The 16674-nt window shown below is 38.7% G+C and overlaps 2 protein-coding genes across 2 annotated transcripts; both read right to left on the reverse strand.

The window, feature by feature from the left end:
- Positions 1 to 6873: 6873 nt before the first annotated feature.
- On the reverse strand, positions 6874 to 7353 carry LOC137390974 (uncharacterized). Its single transcript, XM_068077288.1, has one exon. It carries the CDS (start codon positions 7351 to 7353, stop codon positions 6874 to 6876), a length of 480 nt encoding a protein of 159 aa, XP_067933389.1.
- Positions 7354 to 13395: 6042 nt separating this feature from the next.
- LOC137391011 (cyclic AMP-responsive element-binding protein 3-like protein 3) lies at positions 13396 to 16674 on the reverse strand. The gene is made up of 6 exons (XM_068077343.1): positions 16311 to 16674; positions 15601 to 15973; positions 15171 to 15316; positions 14882 to 15037; positions 14413 to 14625; positions 13396 to 14057 (listed from the first exon to the last, which is right to left on the reverse strand). The coding sequence occupies exons 1-6, from the start codon at positions 16566 to 16568 to the stop codon at positions 13566 to 13568; spliced, it is 1638 nt and encodes a 545-aa protein (XP_067933444.1). The 5' UTR covers positions 16569 to 16674; the 3' UTR covers positions 13396 to 13565.

The raw sequence follows: 16674 nt of genomic DNA on the forward strand, positions 1-16674 counted from the left end.
AGACCGATTTACAGGTACGAAAATGTGGTACACAGTTTATCAGCCTACGTTTTTGTTCAATTACCGAAGGTATTTTAAATTATCTAGAACATTAGCCAGATTCCTTTACATCTTATCTACAAGCTAGGGCGGAACTACAATGCCCCTTTTTGACAAGAATATTTCTTTCACTCCAGTTTGCATAAAACTTCCAGACGCGTGAATCCCAACGCTTGCTTTCTGTTACATATCGCTGTCAAAACCATTCTACATTCACAACACAACCAACTTTCAAACCGTATATTACACAGCAGCTTGCCGTTTTATTTGTAATATTGCATTTCAGAGATATAATAAACATATTTCTTTATTGTTGTTGTTAGTTAAATTACGTACCGTAGGTTAGGTTGTACAGCCATGCCACTCTTAGCCGTACAGGCATTCCTCTCGATCTAGCACGGGGTTTGACAATACACAAGAGTCAAGGTCTTACCATGGCTAAAGCTGTCATTGATATAGGCCACCACGAAATGACCACTGGAATATCGTTTGTTGCTCTCTCTCATGTTCGAAACATCAATGACTTGTTAACAACTTCGCTAGGGAGCGCATCACTTGATTAGCTATCAATGACCAAATCTTACAACGCAAAAGAGAGGAGACTAGACTGCGCGACCTTTAACAGATACTGTATACTTATAACAGATACTGTAATATCAACAATTAACCAATTACTCGTATACCTAGTTTCAACCCAACTTTACCTCCAAAATAAATTGTTAGTTGCACCTTTTTAGAGTCGTGCTCTCTCAAATTTATTTTATATCATCTCAAACAAGTCTCATTTACACTATACTCTGTCAATTCCTGCTGAGAACTACTTTTTCAACAACCAACAGTACCCTTTCTTTTTTCCATTATCACTTTGGTCGTGGGCTGTATGACAATGGAATTTCTAGGATTATATAGCAGCTAAAATTACTTATGTTGCAATAACCTATATGTGTATTTAGTAATTACCTTTGTGATCCAAACTAAATATTACAAAACGTCAGCCATATCAATGAGATTTTTATATAACGACAATAGCCTTCTTGGATTTACGCTTTTAAAACAAGTTAGCAAATTCGTCGTTAGTTTACAGTCTATAAATAATCATGAACACAGTGTTGTTTTTCGCTCTTGCCAAGAAATGATTTTATCGTAGTAATACAGATTCGAGAGAAGAAAATGAGATTAACAGCTTCAGAGTCCATTACTACGTACTATTAGGTATATGTTATATACATATACTTTTGGAAGCAAGAAACCAGCTAGGTATAAAATCACTGGAAGACAGGCGAACAAGCCACCGACTCGGTCTGCTCATTAGAATTCTTCAGAATGAAGAAAAACACCATCCCCTCTTTGAAGCATACGATGAAATCAACCAATACAGAGAAAATATGACATAAAACAAGAAGAGCCTCCAGGGAAGAACTTAACTCTGTAACAACAAACAAAAATATCTACCACAATAGCTTTTTGCCTCGAACAATTCGAGACATCAGAGGGCACACAACCAAAACTCAATAATCCGTAGCAGCAGTGTGCTGCTCTCCAAATTATACCCTGACTTAAAACAAACCCAATAATTAGATGCTTCCCTTTAGATTTAAATTAAATCGCTAGGAAGTTCTACCTCGTCTGAAGTAAGAGCCTGAGGTACATTTATTTCATTATCAAACTGAAACTATTAACTACGCATCATTTGACACAGTGGGTTAGGTGTAAAATTGAAGAATACTTTTAATCCCAGTACGACCAACTAACTCTATTACACACAGACATTCCATATTAAAAAAACAGACCTAAGAGTATAAGCAAGCTGAAAACGAGTTTTCAAAAAGCTTTGGTGTTTAAATACTGTTTCGTTGTATCTAGTTTTATTAATCATTGTGTTGCTGTTTCGCTGTCGACCTAGTTTAAAAAGACGTATAAGTAGCGTAAGAAACTTTTACGTATTTTATTCTACAAAACTATTTTGTTAATTGTAATCTACTTTTGTGTTCTTATAATTTTAAACAACAGAAATACCTATCAACAAACCACGATAAACGCACCAAACCGTAGATAACTTATCTGCCCAGGTCGGCGATAAAATTTATGCTTTTAAGGCAGCTCGGCAACTAGACAACTCGGTGATAGTTGACGCGTGTATGTTTTTATCAAAACATGAGCATCGCCACAAATAGACAAATCTCTGGTCGGTCGCTCTTTTACATAGATATAGTAAACCCTAGATTGGCGAATAGCTATCAATACAATGGAGCAAAAGTGAGGCCTATAATTGGCTGTTGTTTTCACGACGTTACGTCGTAGTGATGTGCATCACAGCATCAAAGCCTTCATTTGAGCAATAAGTTTAGTAGTGGAAGCACGCTTGGCATGCTAGTTTTTAAGTCATAAACATAACAATAAGACCAAATTCTTAGTGAAATGTCATCAGAAGAGACCACAACACCCCAGGTATATCCTGAATTGCCCATAACAGAACTTCAACTCAAAACGAGAAGTTCTCAACAATATCATAAGCTATCTATGCCGATTAAAGATACCAAGCTGAAAGCTGCTAGTGAAAAATAATAGGAAAATCATCATCATTTCATCATTGGTTTTGAGTCAGCAGCCAAATCTGTACATGACATTGCTCAATATCTTTTCAGCAACTACCCTTACATCAACTACTTCCTAACCTTTAAGATCAACCAGGATCACATTGAGATTCTGTTTTCCACAATACGATCTAAGGGTGGCTATAACAATAACCCGGATGTGCAGTGCTTTAGATCTGCACTTCGAGCACTGTTCATAAAAGCAGATATCACACCAAATCCCAATGTTAACTGTATTGATCTGGATGTGAGCAGGGCTGAAAAAACTGGCCAACTCCTGCTACATTCTCTGGCTAGAAAGAAAAAGAAAGAAGAGACAAAAGCTGAGGAAGGTGAAGATGAGGAGTTCGGTGATGAGGATTTTTTCTAACTCAAATGAGATGAGCGTATCAAGTTCTTGACCGATGTCGAAGTAGTGGGAAGTAGAAATAGTGATGACATAACCCTAATCTCAGTTAAAAACAGAGGAGGATTGGTGACCAGATTGATAGGCCGAATATGAATTGCTGCAGAAAAGTGCCTACGTTCACACATGGAGAGCTGTGGTATCACACAGAGAGCTTTTAAACAAGTAACATCACAGACAGTAACATATATGTTTTATTACATAACCTCCATAAAGGTTTTACATGTACAGTGCATGCCAACAGTCTACTCAAAACTATAGTAAATCGCTATACTAAAATCAGAAAACACTATGCCGCTTCAAAGCAGGAATCTAGCTCAACCAACCTTAGACAAAAACTATCTCGTCTAGTTATTTTAAGTCATGTCTAATGGGTGTTTAATACACGGGTCCAGCGTAACTGCTTCTAAACCTCATTTGATTCATTAGTTTGTTATTAGTTTAATTTCTATTTGGCCACTCTTTGTATTATCAATGATATAGAAGCTTCTAAATCATTGGTATTATTCATTACCATGTGTGTAAGATTCTTGCCTTTCTCATCCAAAGTCATTACAGTCATACTTCGACTTACGAGCTTAATGCATTCAGAGACTGAGCTCGTATGTCAATTTACTCGCATGTTGGTGCAATTTATTTATATATAGAATAATTAAATATATATTGATAGGTTTTCATACTTTGAAAATGCAAATAAAACACTCAAAACAATATATTGTAACAGAAAGAACATGTTGGTTATTGTCCTAACTTACCACATGCTTTCAAAAAGCAACAAATAAAAATAATGCAAGGAAATGTGATTAATTAAAATGTAAAATTAAATACATACAATAGCGGCTAACGCTAGCATTTGCCAGAGAGGGAGAAATAAGTTATCCTTCATTACAACAGTTGACTTTGATAAATTAAAATTTTATCCAAGTCTTAAAAGACAAACTTAAAAGCAAACCTAAAAGCAAACTTTAATCTTTAACTTAACGCAATTAAAATTTCTTCGGCGTTCATAGTTTTAAATTTCTCGCTGGTTTGCTAATTTTTCTTTTGTTTCGCTTTCACGACCAGCCGGCCGTTTTAAGAGAAACCTATCTAAGGACGTTTGCCTTCGTCGCCCTTTCAACGTGTTGCGATCAGGACGAACACAGGTGTTGTCACCAAGGGTTAATGCACGACCGCTAGCCAACTTGTCCAAATGTCTATTTTTTATAGTCTTGATAGATAGCACCGGCCATTTTACGTAGCATCGTTTCAGTTACGCAGTCACCGGCCAATTGTTTGTCTTTTATCCAAAACCTAAGCAGTCTCTCCATCAGTGGTCGTGAAGATCGATGCATCGTTTAGAAACTATGGTTAGTCCTTTTGCAGACTAAATGCCTTGAATATAATCCTTGTGTTTGATAATTGTGGATGTATTTCTGTCATATTGTTGAGCAAGCTCAATCACGCATACATCTTTTGCATATTTTTCAATAATTTTCCATTTAATATCAATTGTTATCATTCGCTTTTTCTTTGCACTATCTATCCTTTTACTGGAAAACTTTCGGTCTACGCACGGTACTTTTAATTCACATAATTCTGCACTGAAAATCGCGCACAAAAAACATGGTACAAAAGTATAATCTGAGCAGTTGAAAAATACAGAGTGATGCTGTTCTCATAAAACACCTCCGACATACTTGGCAACTGTCTCATGTGCTCGTATCTCAAACATGGCTCGTATTTTAGTGCTAAAACTTGCTTAAAAGCTGGCTCACACCTCAAGTTTCTCGTACGTTAGGGCACTCGTAAGTTGAAGTATTACTGCATATAAGTTTTACATATTTTCAATAAAATATGCAGTCTCAGATGCACAAACTATGGAAAAATTGAGCAGTTTTTAGTGCTAAGTCAATAGGAGTTGATAGATCAGCTGATTCGCTTTGCACATCACCATGACGTTGCGTCGTGCTAATTATAGGCCTCACTTGTTTTGATTATTCGCATATCTAGGGTTTACTATATCTATGCTCTTTTACATCTACATACATGGCCGAAATCACGTTTGCTGCACGAGAACCCAAAAACAGCAACCGTACCAAATCTTTTGCGAAATACGGGCTCTCAAAAACACGCCAGAAATAGCCTTGAATGCAACGGCTACAGCTGTTGGAATTCAAATGTCGAGTTGTTATACCTTATTAAAAGAGTAAATAACTCTTACGTTAATTATACTAGTCGATGAGTTGCGCCGCCTAACAAATACAGTTTTGTGAGGTATTTGCTCGTACAAGTTGAAGCAAAAGCAATGACATGGAACCTTTAAATGACTTTGGAAAAAGGACTGCTGTTTCTCTTTAAAAAAAACTTTGTTACATATTTTATCTGCGCTGCTCGCAATGCTCTCGATGCATAACCTTGCATTAAAATATTTGGGCACGCTGAATGGGGGGCTAAATGAAAATCAGGCTATTATATCAGTGCCATAAGTCTGGTTTAGTAATATAAATCTGATCAGTGACATAAGAGTTTTAAAATCTTGTTTCAGATTTTGAGATTCGTCACCTACAAAGTGTATTCTAATATACAGTAGATATCACACTTGGTCGATGACCTTATGACTTTTGATATTCTAAATAGCAAAAGGATCAATGGCAATTCGTTGATTTAATAAATTAGTAATTTGTCACCAAACAGCTGCTAAGGAATGTTTGTTTTGCAAACAGCATGTATAATGGACCAAGACCAGTATTCAGTAGCCGCTGGAATCCTTGTAAACACGAGCAGCATTAGTGAAGTTTTAGCAAAATGCATTACATACATTCACTGAAGCATTTATCTACTTCCTACATCAAGTGCTACAGTATTTCACTTGTAGCTCAGTAGATGTAACTGTACACAATAAGTACTTTGCTTGCATTAGACTGAAGCAATATTTCTGTATACTTAACACTGCAAACATTCACCCTTACACAGAGTGTGTCAATCACAGAATCTATAGTGTTGCTGCAAGATTATCTCGCAAGTTCTACCCATCGGCATCCTTCCATGCATTGATAATACTTTAATTCATGTGTTACCATAGCTAATCTACAAATGCTTTATGTCAACAAAAGTTCCAGTTTATAGATGCTACTATTATTAGCTGTCCCGCATCCAAAGATAACTTCCCATGGACCACATTTCTACACTGACCTTGATTTCAGCTGAGAGATTGCCAGCTTCCAATGAGTATCTTCGTTTCCTTTAGGTTGCATTTTACGGTGTCTCTGAAACTCAATCCGCGGTCCGCCAATACTACAATTCCCTTCTCTGAGTTGTGACAAATGAACCTGTTTGGGTAGTCTGGTGTCCTTCATTCTGTATACATTCCAGGATCATCTTAGATTCCTTCGGATGAGAATTTCATATATTATGTTAGATAGCTTGGCTTGAGCTAGAATATCTTCATTCGGGATGAAATCCCACAACTTGCATTTAGAATCTGGCGTATATGCCTCATCATATAGGGTTAAAATTTGTGAGCAGCTACAAATGTAGCTTGTATACTGGCCATGTCTCGGCTCCATATAACAGAGACAATAGAATTATGGCCCGATATACAGAGCATTTCGTTTTGAATTTCAGAACCTTGCTATACCACACCTTCGTCTTTAGTCATTCAAAAAAGATTGAGGCATTGGACTTCCTCATGTTTATTTCATCATGCATTTTGTTGTTACACATAACTGTCGACTCAAGATATTTGAGCTTTTTGACACTGGCAAACTCGTCATTGCTGATGTCACTACGTACTCTAACCTATGTAACGTACTTCAGGGATGGGTTGAAGCAAAATTTTTGTCTTTCTGATGTTTATCCAAGTCCGAAGGCTTTAATAAATCTAGCAAATCTGCTGACTCTTTTCTGCACGCCATCATGAATGTGTGCAACAAAGGCAGTGTCATAAGCAAACATGAGCTTCTCAACTAATATTTTCCGTGTTTTTGTTGCAGACTTGTATTGGTCTACATTTAACATATCTGCTCTAGGCCTACTTTGTATCCAGTGGCCATTGTCGCAGTTTTCAAAATTATATTGAAGAACAACTGAGAGAAAGATGGAGAGTAGTGACGGAGCCAACACACAACCCTGTTTAACACCATTCTTGACTTGAAATAGGTCTGATGATGCCCCCTTCAGCTTAATTGAGGCCTTCATGCTGGTGTGTAGAGCATTGATCAAGTTGGTAAAGTGATTGAGAACTCCAAGTTTTTGTAGGATCTTCCAGAAAGTTGGTTGGTCCACAGTATTAAATGCTTTGCTGAAGTTGATGAAGACTATGTGCAGAGACATCTTTTGTTCAATGTATTTTTAGTTCGATGAATTTTTCTTTAATTTGCTTTAAAGCAAATATCATATTTGCTGTACTCCTTTTGCTACGGAATTCAGACTTAGTCTCAGATAAGAATTTTTTTGCATATAATGTCAATCTATTAATTAAGAAAGACCCGTTCGAAGACTGCTGGAAATAGATAATAATATAAAATCTTCTGTAGTTGACACACACCTTGCAGTCACTCTTTTTGATGATGGTTACGGGCTTTGCTGCGAGGTTTTCCATGCCTTTTCTATGACCTCATGAAAAGCACTCATCGGTTTAGGCCTTCTTCATTTATGGCATGGGTGTGGATTCCACTAGAGTCAAGTAACTTCTTTTTACTCAGCATCTCAGTTGCTTCAATAATTTTAACTATTTCCGAAGAGTTGCTCATCCAGTTTTGGATTGGGGCTTGTCTCAAGTGTTCAATGGCATTTTTGTCAATATTCAGTGTGTCATTCAGTAGCTTGCTGATGTGCTCAGTCCATCTTGCAAGAAGATCTTGTTTCTCTCTTAGGAATATTACATTGTCACTGGGCAATAGCTAGTCAGGATGGCTCACACATGGGCCCCAAATAGTCTTCATGCTTTGGTAGAACCCTTTTATGTCATTGGTGTCGGTAAACCACTGTAGTTCAACAGTCCTTGCAAGCCCTCATTTGGTTACCAAGTTCTCCACATCTGCTTGTCAACTTTCTGCTGGCCACTCAGTATTTTGATTTGTTGAAATAAGTATTTTTGGAAAGCATATCTGCCCTTGCCTGGTTTTTTTATCAATAGGTTTTTGGAGATCAGCATTGCTTCCATCGAACTAGTCTTCATGTTTTCTAGTGACAGTGCCCAAGTGTTCTTTTGATGCATCATACACAGTCTCTTTAAAAACTTTCCCTTGTTCTCATGTTATCAAAATGTGCGCATTGCCACAAATAGACAAATCTCTGGTCGGAAGCTTTTATACACATATAAATCTATATACAGGGCCAAGAACATGAGCAAGGGCACGAGCACTCAAGAACACCAACTGTACCAAATCTTTTGCGAAATACGTATTCTCAAAAACACGTCAAAATATCAGCTGGTAATAGCCTACAGCAACTTGCTGCTGAAGGCTTGCTTCAGTAGCAAACCTTCTTGAGTTTCACAGTCTAATTTCTCATTGAGAGGCAACTCAAGATCTTGTTGCACTTTATCTCTCTGAATTCGTGAGACATCCCATTCTTAGCAAGATGTTCTTCCTTTCTTTATTTTTTTCCCAACTTTAAGTTTGTCTTCAGTTCTTATCATGATGTGGTCACTACTGCAGTTTGCCTCGCTTATTGTCTTTGTATCCCAGATGTCTGGAAGAACACAAGACAAAGTCAATGAGGTGCCAGTTCTTACTTTTCAGATGAACTCATGAGTATTTGTGAGTTTATCTGTGCATAAAGCAGGTGTTGGTAATGCCGAGTTGGAGTTCCCTGCAGATTGAGAAAAAAAAATCGTTGTTTAGCTTTCCACAACCATGTATGCCTAACACACCGGACCAGGTTGGGTGACCTTGTGCAACTCTGGCGTTGAAATCACACATGACATGATCTTATCATGTCATGGGTCTTATAATTAAATGTATTTCAACTAGCTGACTACAATGACATCTTTAGTCTTTGTAGTCAGCAACATCCCTTAACCAAATGAGGAGCCTAATTATTCCATAAAATGGCAGCCTTGTTCTATCCGCCACCAGCCCATGGTTGTTCTTCCCTTCAAGCCAGGCCCACACAGTTCTCGGTAACTGGTTGAATACTTGCTTTAATAGGTGTTCGCGTTCAACAGGTCAATACGTGTTCAACAAGAACTAGCCGGGCTAGCCCTCCAACCTTCCGAAAAGGAAATGAATGGTGGAATGGGGTCAGCTCAGGACCTGGGCCATGGCTGAGTTTTCCTCGATGCCCTCAGAGAGGTTGAGCATTTCCTGATCTTGCAGTGAATTGATGTCCTTCCGCCAAGTCTCTTCGGTCTCTCAGGATTCAGTTGACTCATCTTTCCAGATGGCTAGTGAATTGGCCCTGCAACTTTTAAGGCAGGCATCCAACTATTCCACCTGGTGGAGGTTGGCTCAAATCTTTTGTATGTCTTGAGGCTGGTTGGGAAAGGTTAAGGGTTGACTTGCAACAAAATTCACATTACAGTTATTTGATATGAAAAGATTCACGATGTCTTACTCTGTTGTGCTGTAGGTGCAAAATATGTAGAAAGGTGATTACAAGCTCTTAAAAGCTCAAAAACTAACAGAAAATCGCAGCCACATGAGACTGCCGTAGTTTGGATTCTCTTTCCAAAAAGGCTCAAATGTTATGTAGTTGTGAGAGATGGTTTTTGTTTACACTTTCATGCAACCTTATTCGTCGAAATATTTTCACAAATATACTTCACGCATTCAATATAACTATGTCTATTGTTCTTACGCGTCTATTTTATCGTCATCGTAATGCTGTCACTTTTAGCAGTGATATCTTATAACTTACCATAAAAATTCGTTTAATTTTTCAGCCTTAGCTTGAATGAGTACATATCATTGTCTGATAATCATGATGAGCCTGTTGGTCACTTGTGATAAACGAAAAGTGCTACAGAAATTATTTGCGAAGTATTAGGTCACATGTTTAGATTACGACTTGCCAATTACACCAAACCGAAACAAAACTGTAAAGTAGCGAGCATCTATATTTGATACGGGGTCTTCGGTAAAACCCGAAGTGTTTGCTATAAACTAGTACTACAATAAGTTTTATATTGAACTTTGTATTGGCCTTTCAATTCACGTGAGAACATCACATGACAAGACAATAACCAAACTGTCATGGCTACGTCAGAAAAATAAACGAATTCCAATCTATGGCGGCTTTTCGTTTTTGAGCTTTTAAGAGCTTGTAATCACATTTCCACATATTTGGCACTTACAACACAACAGAGTAAGCCATGGTGAATCTTTTGATACCAAATAACTGTAATGTAAATTTTGTTGCAAGTCAACCTTTAAACTTACCTCTCTGTTTGTTTTTGGCTGCACTCTGCCCGCTCGCCTGTCAGAACAGAAATGCTAGCCATGTCAGGTTTAGGGTGACGCTGGTTTCATTGAGAATCTTGTACGGAATACTTTTTCTGACCAGTCTTTACAGGGTGGTACCATCCATCTACTTCTTTTGGGCTTCGGATGATCTTGTCTCTTTTCCAGGGAATGAAAGCCTTGGTACAGCCAGTAGCCAGTGCTACTGCTGTGGCCCTTTGCCGTTTCTCAGAGCCGACTTCCTAGGCAATCCTTGCAAATGTGACGCTGGCTGCTGCACCCCCAACAAAGAGTGTCTTAAGGGGGCTTACCTTTCTTATTGGAGTAGGCTTGCTCTTGGAGCAGCTCCGCCTTGTGAGAGAGTTGTTGGATCAGCTAGGCCAGCTGTCTATATCTGGCTGGGTGGCCCTTCTTCCACTGTTCGGACTTGGGCGCCGGTAGGCTGGCGTTCTTCCTGTATCTGGAGGAAATCATTACCAGCACTTATGACATCTGCCAGTGTAGGCACGGCTAGGGCCTTCATGGCATGTTCCTTGAGTGCCGTTCTTTCATCTCATCTCTGAGTATTGAGTCGGTTTTGAGCTTGTCAGGGAGACAGTCCAAACAGTCCCTCGAACCCTAAATGGAGTTCCACCTCATTTGCAGTCCTCGGCCTGGTCTTTCAGTGTTTCCCTCAAGTGTAAAAGAGTTACTTCCTCTGTTTAGTGGTTTGCATCAGCCATTTCTCAGAACTGAATGACGAAGTACTCAACATCTCCAGTTCTGTGTGCTGGGAAGCCTTGAAATGGTGTGCTAGGAAGCCTTGAAATGGTGTGCTAGCACCTGATTCCGAGGCACTATCATGACTTATTCCAGAGCCTCCACTAGTCGACCAGTGCTTAGGTCGGCTCTTCTGGCTCATCTGTTTACTACCCCGTCAAGGGATTATTTCCAGTGGGGTTTGCCACTTTTAAGGCAGATGCTTTCCGAGTCGAGCTGCTAAAGAGGCAGTTCCTGTTGAAACAACAATGGCGGCCACTTTTAAAGCAGACCGTGTCGTACTGCTGCTCCTTAGGAAGCGGCTTGGTTAAACCAGCCATTTTTCAGGCAGGGCTTGAATGCTTTTGGGTTTCTTTCCGCTGCCATTTTTAAGACAGAGCAAAGTTCATCCGGTCAGGGCTGCCGTTTCTCAGGCAGGCCTAAAGGGCTCTTGGGTTTCTTTTCACTGCCACTTTCAAGGCAGAAAAAAGTTCATTCACTCGGAGCTTTGATGCGAAGCTAAGGATCACCTTTATCCCGCTGCCGCCACCAGTTTAAAGCATGCTTGCGGGGCACCTTTACTAGCTCTGCGCCTAAGCTAGCAGAAACATTGCAGCATGTTTCAAATAGGTATATATTTTGCTTTACTTAAAATACAGTAGAAAACATGTATCAGCAAGGTGCAAATAACTCTGAGTCTCTGTGCCTTTGCTTGGCTTTTATGTAGTCTGTCGAGGGTTTAGGCTCCTCCTTCTTCTGATTCGGTCCCAGATCGGTTGTTTGGCTGTACTGATTCGAGTTGAGTCAGTCATTTATGTGTTTACTAGCCTACCTTCCACCACAATATCTTACAAGTAGCTTTAAACTACCTAAACAGCTGCTGTAGGTTTGAACCATGCAAGTCTCATTACCGTACACATCTTAGCTAGAATTATACGTCTCTAACTAGCTCAATACCATGCGTTGCAGTCATCTTTCTATAGGTTTCCTAGCACTGACTGATGCTCATCAGTGACTTTCTCAAAGTTCTTTAGATCTGCTCAAGTTAGCAAGCAGCTGTTCAAGGCAGCAGGTATTTCACCTGGATAAACTATTTTGCAGTCCTTCCAACCTGAAGTGACCAGTGAGAGTGTTGTCATTCTCCATACTTAAAGATGGACCTGAGAATTCTCATTTGTTAAACGCCTAAAGGTGGACCATAAAGCTGTCTAATTCGAGAACCTGTTCCAATGACCAACTTTTTGTGGCAGGTATGTATTTATCACAATATTATTTTGAAGGCCAAGAAGGCTGTTTGCGCAATCAAGCCTTTGAGTGAGCTTTCCACATGCATGGAGGTAAAAAAGGAAATTGCCGGTTTTTTTAGTTAACTCTTGAAATAAGGGATTGTTGTGTGCCAACACTGGCATCTTTTTTCAAATCTGGCTTGCACTACCACATAGCAAGAGTGAGTTTATATTGCTTTGTGGGGTGTTCTAGCAACAACATTCTTTTCCTTATTAATACAGAAATCCCAGAGAGAAACTTTTAATTACCTTGAACTTATCTCTCTGTTGCAGTCTAGTTTTTTAAATTTTCAAGGTAGCCTTTACTTGATCTAATTTTTATTAGCTGGCCATAAATCTTCTTGTAAATGAATGATTGAAGATGTGTGTAAATGGCGCATGACTGCGCGTCATTTCCTTGATTATTCACAATCTTTGTTTAGTAACAATAGCTACTCTTGTAAAGATAGCCAACTTGTTCATTTCCTTCTTCCTATTATCATAACAAACTTCATTGGCTTTGACAAACCATCGAAATACCATAGATCAGAAACGCCTGTCGATGCAATGTTTCATTTGATGATTAGTCTGTATTTTTATGGAAACGACTTATGTGAAAATCATTATGAAATACAAAATGTTTCGCAAGTGTTTTTGTATGTTGCTACCACTTTACTAAATCACTATTGACTATGTTGCCGTGAGCATAATTATATGAAAATTGTTAGCTCAATGTTTGCTAGCAAGCTCCACCAACTTTGTTTTTATTAGGTAGCTGGTGATGTTAAATAACTAAATTATAGCTGCTCTATGGCAATTATCAGTACTAGAAGACGTATTTGAACATATTGGTGAATACTGCTATCTAGACCATTTTAGACAAAATGACAAAAAGCCATATGTCCACAGATTCTAATTCATGAGCACGCTGAAGGTTAGTTAATTCCAGTACAAAGTTTTATGTATCTGTACATTTGTATATTTTACTGAGACACCATATACATGCAGGATTATTAATCATTCTTATGGCAAAAATTGATTCCTCACACAACTGATAACGTGACAAATACATATGTATAACAGTGCGAGACATAAATATTATAGAACCACAGATAATGCTATCAAATACACTGTTTATTCACAGTTCATCACCAACTTCCATCGGCAGGTGAGGATGTCGAACTTTTTCAACTGTTGCAGAAGTGTCATCCTTCGATGTCCCATTCACTGAGTGTACCAACGTTGGTGGTTCAGATTTATCATCTGGTAACTTTGTTATTTCCATGTGAATAACCTTTTCATTATGACAAGAAGAAACACCTCCACGCTTAAGTGTCATCATATCATCGATAGGCTCGAGCAAATGATCGTCCCCATCATCCACAGGGTCATCGATTGGTATGCTAGATGGTGTTACCATTTTACCAAGGTTAGTGAAAGGAATGTAGTTGACCGGTTTATCTGCATATTGAGAAGGTGAAGCAAAGTCATCAGATTTAGAGAGCAGACTGCGAGCTTGTCGGCCAGCGGTGTTAGACGGAACATTGACAAGAGCATCCTGTGTCGATTCGTTACCCACTAGTGATCGATAATTTGGGAGAAGCACAAGTGCGAAGGAGAGTGCCAGAATCTGTAAGCATATTGCAATCTTAGGTTCAGTTAGTTTGCAGAATATGGGTTCTCAGTTACCTTCATTCAAATCATACCAACGTGTGGAATTTGAGTATGTCTACTCTATTTTAAACAAAAACAAACGTAATAAACAAAATACAAAGAAGAGATGCTGTAAATATTCCAACCTTAAATTGCAAGCATGTTAAGCCTTCTTGCACAAGCACATTCACTACATCGAGTATACCTTTTAATAAACTGGCACCATACTGGCAGCTACTGCTGACTTGGTGTACAAACCTAATCTTTGATCTCAATCTACAATCTTGCATACATATGATGAATGATGATGACAGAACATAAATAAATCTCACCATTGCACAGGTTCCAGTTTTTGCTGTCTGTCTGGTACTGTCTGTAACTAGCCTTTGTAATTTCTTTAATTGGCCTATGAGAGACGAGTTGCGCTTTTCCAGGTCAATAACCTTTTTTTCTAGTTGTCGTTTTTCATCAGTGCATCGTTTAACCCTTTTTTCTAGCGCTTCCATGTAGTCTTGTTTCTTTCGCCGGCTGTTTCTCGCTGAAGCCTATATCAATATATGACAGTATATTCAATCGAAGCACGCTTACATTAATGGTCCGGCTAGCTGAAATAGTGCCCCACTGTCAACAAAGCAAAACTCTGCAACAATTCCCAAACTATACAATCCTATTACAAATCATTAACAATATTTTTACAAAGTAGAGTAATCACAGGGCAGCTATATTTTAGCAGATCCAATTAACAAATAAAAATTTGTTTCTCAATGATGACATTGATCCACAAACTAATAAACAAATTACCTTGTTTCGTATGCGTCGCCGCACAGAGCGTAACACCTTTTCTTCATCCCGAGTCAGCGGTAAATGTGATGGAAGAACAATGCCTTCTTTTCTCAACAGATCCTTTTCTTCATCTGACAACATCAGCTCTGGATAGGGAGAGTCCGCGATGATTGGCTATCAACAAGACACATAATGTAAAAAATCATTTATATGCAAAAACAAGAAAATGAATCAGATTGGCAGTAAGCAACGATATATATAGAACATTTTAGAAACTATATAAACTAATAAGATTTTATAGTCATACCTTTTTTGATACATACTGTTGTAGATTTTGGTTATGAGCAGTTCCATTCACCGATAAAACTTTTATCACTTTTGTCGTCTCATCTGTGCTTATGGTTAAATCTTTGACTTCAGTCTGTGTAGGTGATCCTCCGAACTCTTCAAAGTCTTCATGAATAAACATAATAGCCGATTAATAACGGAATACAACATACATATGTTTTACAGATAAGGAAACAAAATCTAATCAGCATCGTCAACTTCCTAGAAGTGATCAAGTTCGTCTCACTTTCCACCTCGCCACGCCCGAGAGCGTCATGTGCCGCGCGCAGTCCGTGAGCACCACTAAACCACTCAATTGGTAGTAGCAACGAAGGTGAGCTTATAATCTATTCACATTGAAACTGCAAATAATATATCAGTGAAAGTAAAGAGAAGTATTTAAGACTTACCAAACCTAACAGGAGATTCATTCCCAGCTAAAACAGGACTACTTGAACTGCAATCTGAGATGGAATCAAGCAGCATCGGGCTGACCGAACTGGTCAAATCACTGTCCATATCACTGTACTTTTCCAATCCCAACGGCCCAAATAAATCACGATCGACATCAAATGTAAGGTCATCAACATCATGACCGGAGCTAGGAGAGTATGCTCCAGTACTTGACACCCCACTGTCACTGTGGGGTGAAGCAGGGTTAATTGAATAGGCATGGTCAGAAACAGTCTTGTGTTGGATATGTTGAACTTGCTGCTGTTTTTCATCGTCAGGTAAGTTTGAATCCAATAATGCAGTAAAAAACTCATTGTGGTCGATGGAATCCTACAAAAGTTGTGGGACGTATAAGCTTATGATACATTCACAAACAGTCGCACTGCAAATCTAATGCAAATTTGGAAAACGTATGATTTAAGAAAGTGCAACTAACAAGATTTGTAAAATGGCACACAACCAAAACTCAATAATCCTAAGCAGCAGTGCGCTGCTCTCCAAATTATACCCTGATTCAAAACAAACCCAATAAATAGAGGCTTCCCTTTAGATTTAAATTAAATCGCTAGGAAGTTCTACCTCGTCTGAGATAAGAGGTAAAAAGATTTAATTATTAGAGCTTGTCTGGTAGAAATAAAACTGTTTAGTCAAAAGGGTTTAAAATTACCAATGTAGGTGACAATAAAGATGACGGCCATTCAGAATCCAATACACCAGAGGTTAAATTCAACATTTTGGTGTTTTCAGGATGGTACTGATATGGATGTAAGTCTCCTCCAAATATAGACGAATGTTGCTGTTCAGGGTGTAGACCATCAGAGTCGGTAGTTGAGAAAGCCTCAGAGTTTGGATGACTGTTCGACTTAAAATCTAAAATGCTACTGTCTCCGTTGAACAGCATGTCTAAAACATTCACATCGGTCATTGTGATATAATTTGGTTCGTATAACGCCCATGCACTCGTAAAACCGTACTCGTAAATGAAAACAACACGTCCGCGATGCGTCAGCAAATACACTTACGTCACTTCT

The sequence above is a fragment of the Watersipora subatra genome, chromosome 3 (genome assembly GCF_963576615.1).
Source record: "Watersipora subatra chromosome 3, tzWatSuba1.1, whole genome shotgun sequence".
Taxonomy (NCBI): Eukaryota; Metazoa; Bryozoa; class Gymnolaemata; order Cheilostomatida; family Watersiporidae; genus Watersipora; species Watersipora subatra.

Excerpts from the sequence above, each read along its gene's own strand:
- LOC137390974 (XM_068077288.1), bottom strand. The coding sequence starts at position 7,353 with ATGTCTCTGCACATAGTCTTCATCAACTTCAGCAAAGCATTTAATACT.
- LOC137391011 (XM_068077343.1), bottom strand. The coding sequence starts at position 16,568 with ATGACCGATGTGAATGTTTTAGACATGCTGTTCAACGGAGACAGTAGC. Across the intron at positions 15,317-15,600 it reads TGAATCTCCTGTTAGGTTTG|ACTTTGAAGAGTTCGGAGGA; the intron begins GTAAGTCTTAAA and ends TTATTCATGAAG. Across the intron at positions 15,038-15,170 it reads AACAGTATGTATCAAAAAAG|CCAATCATCGCGGACTCTCC; the intron begins GTATGACTATAA and ends TCTTGTTGATAG.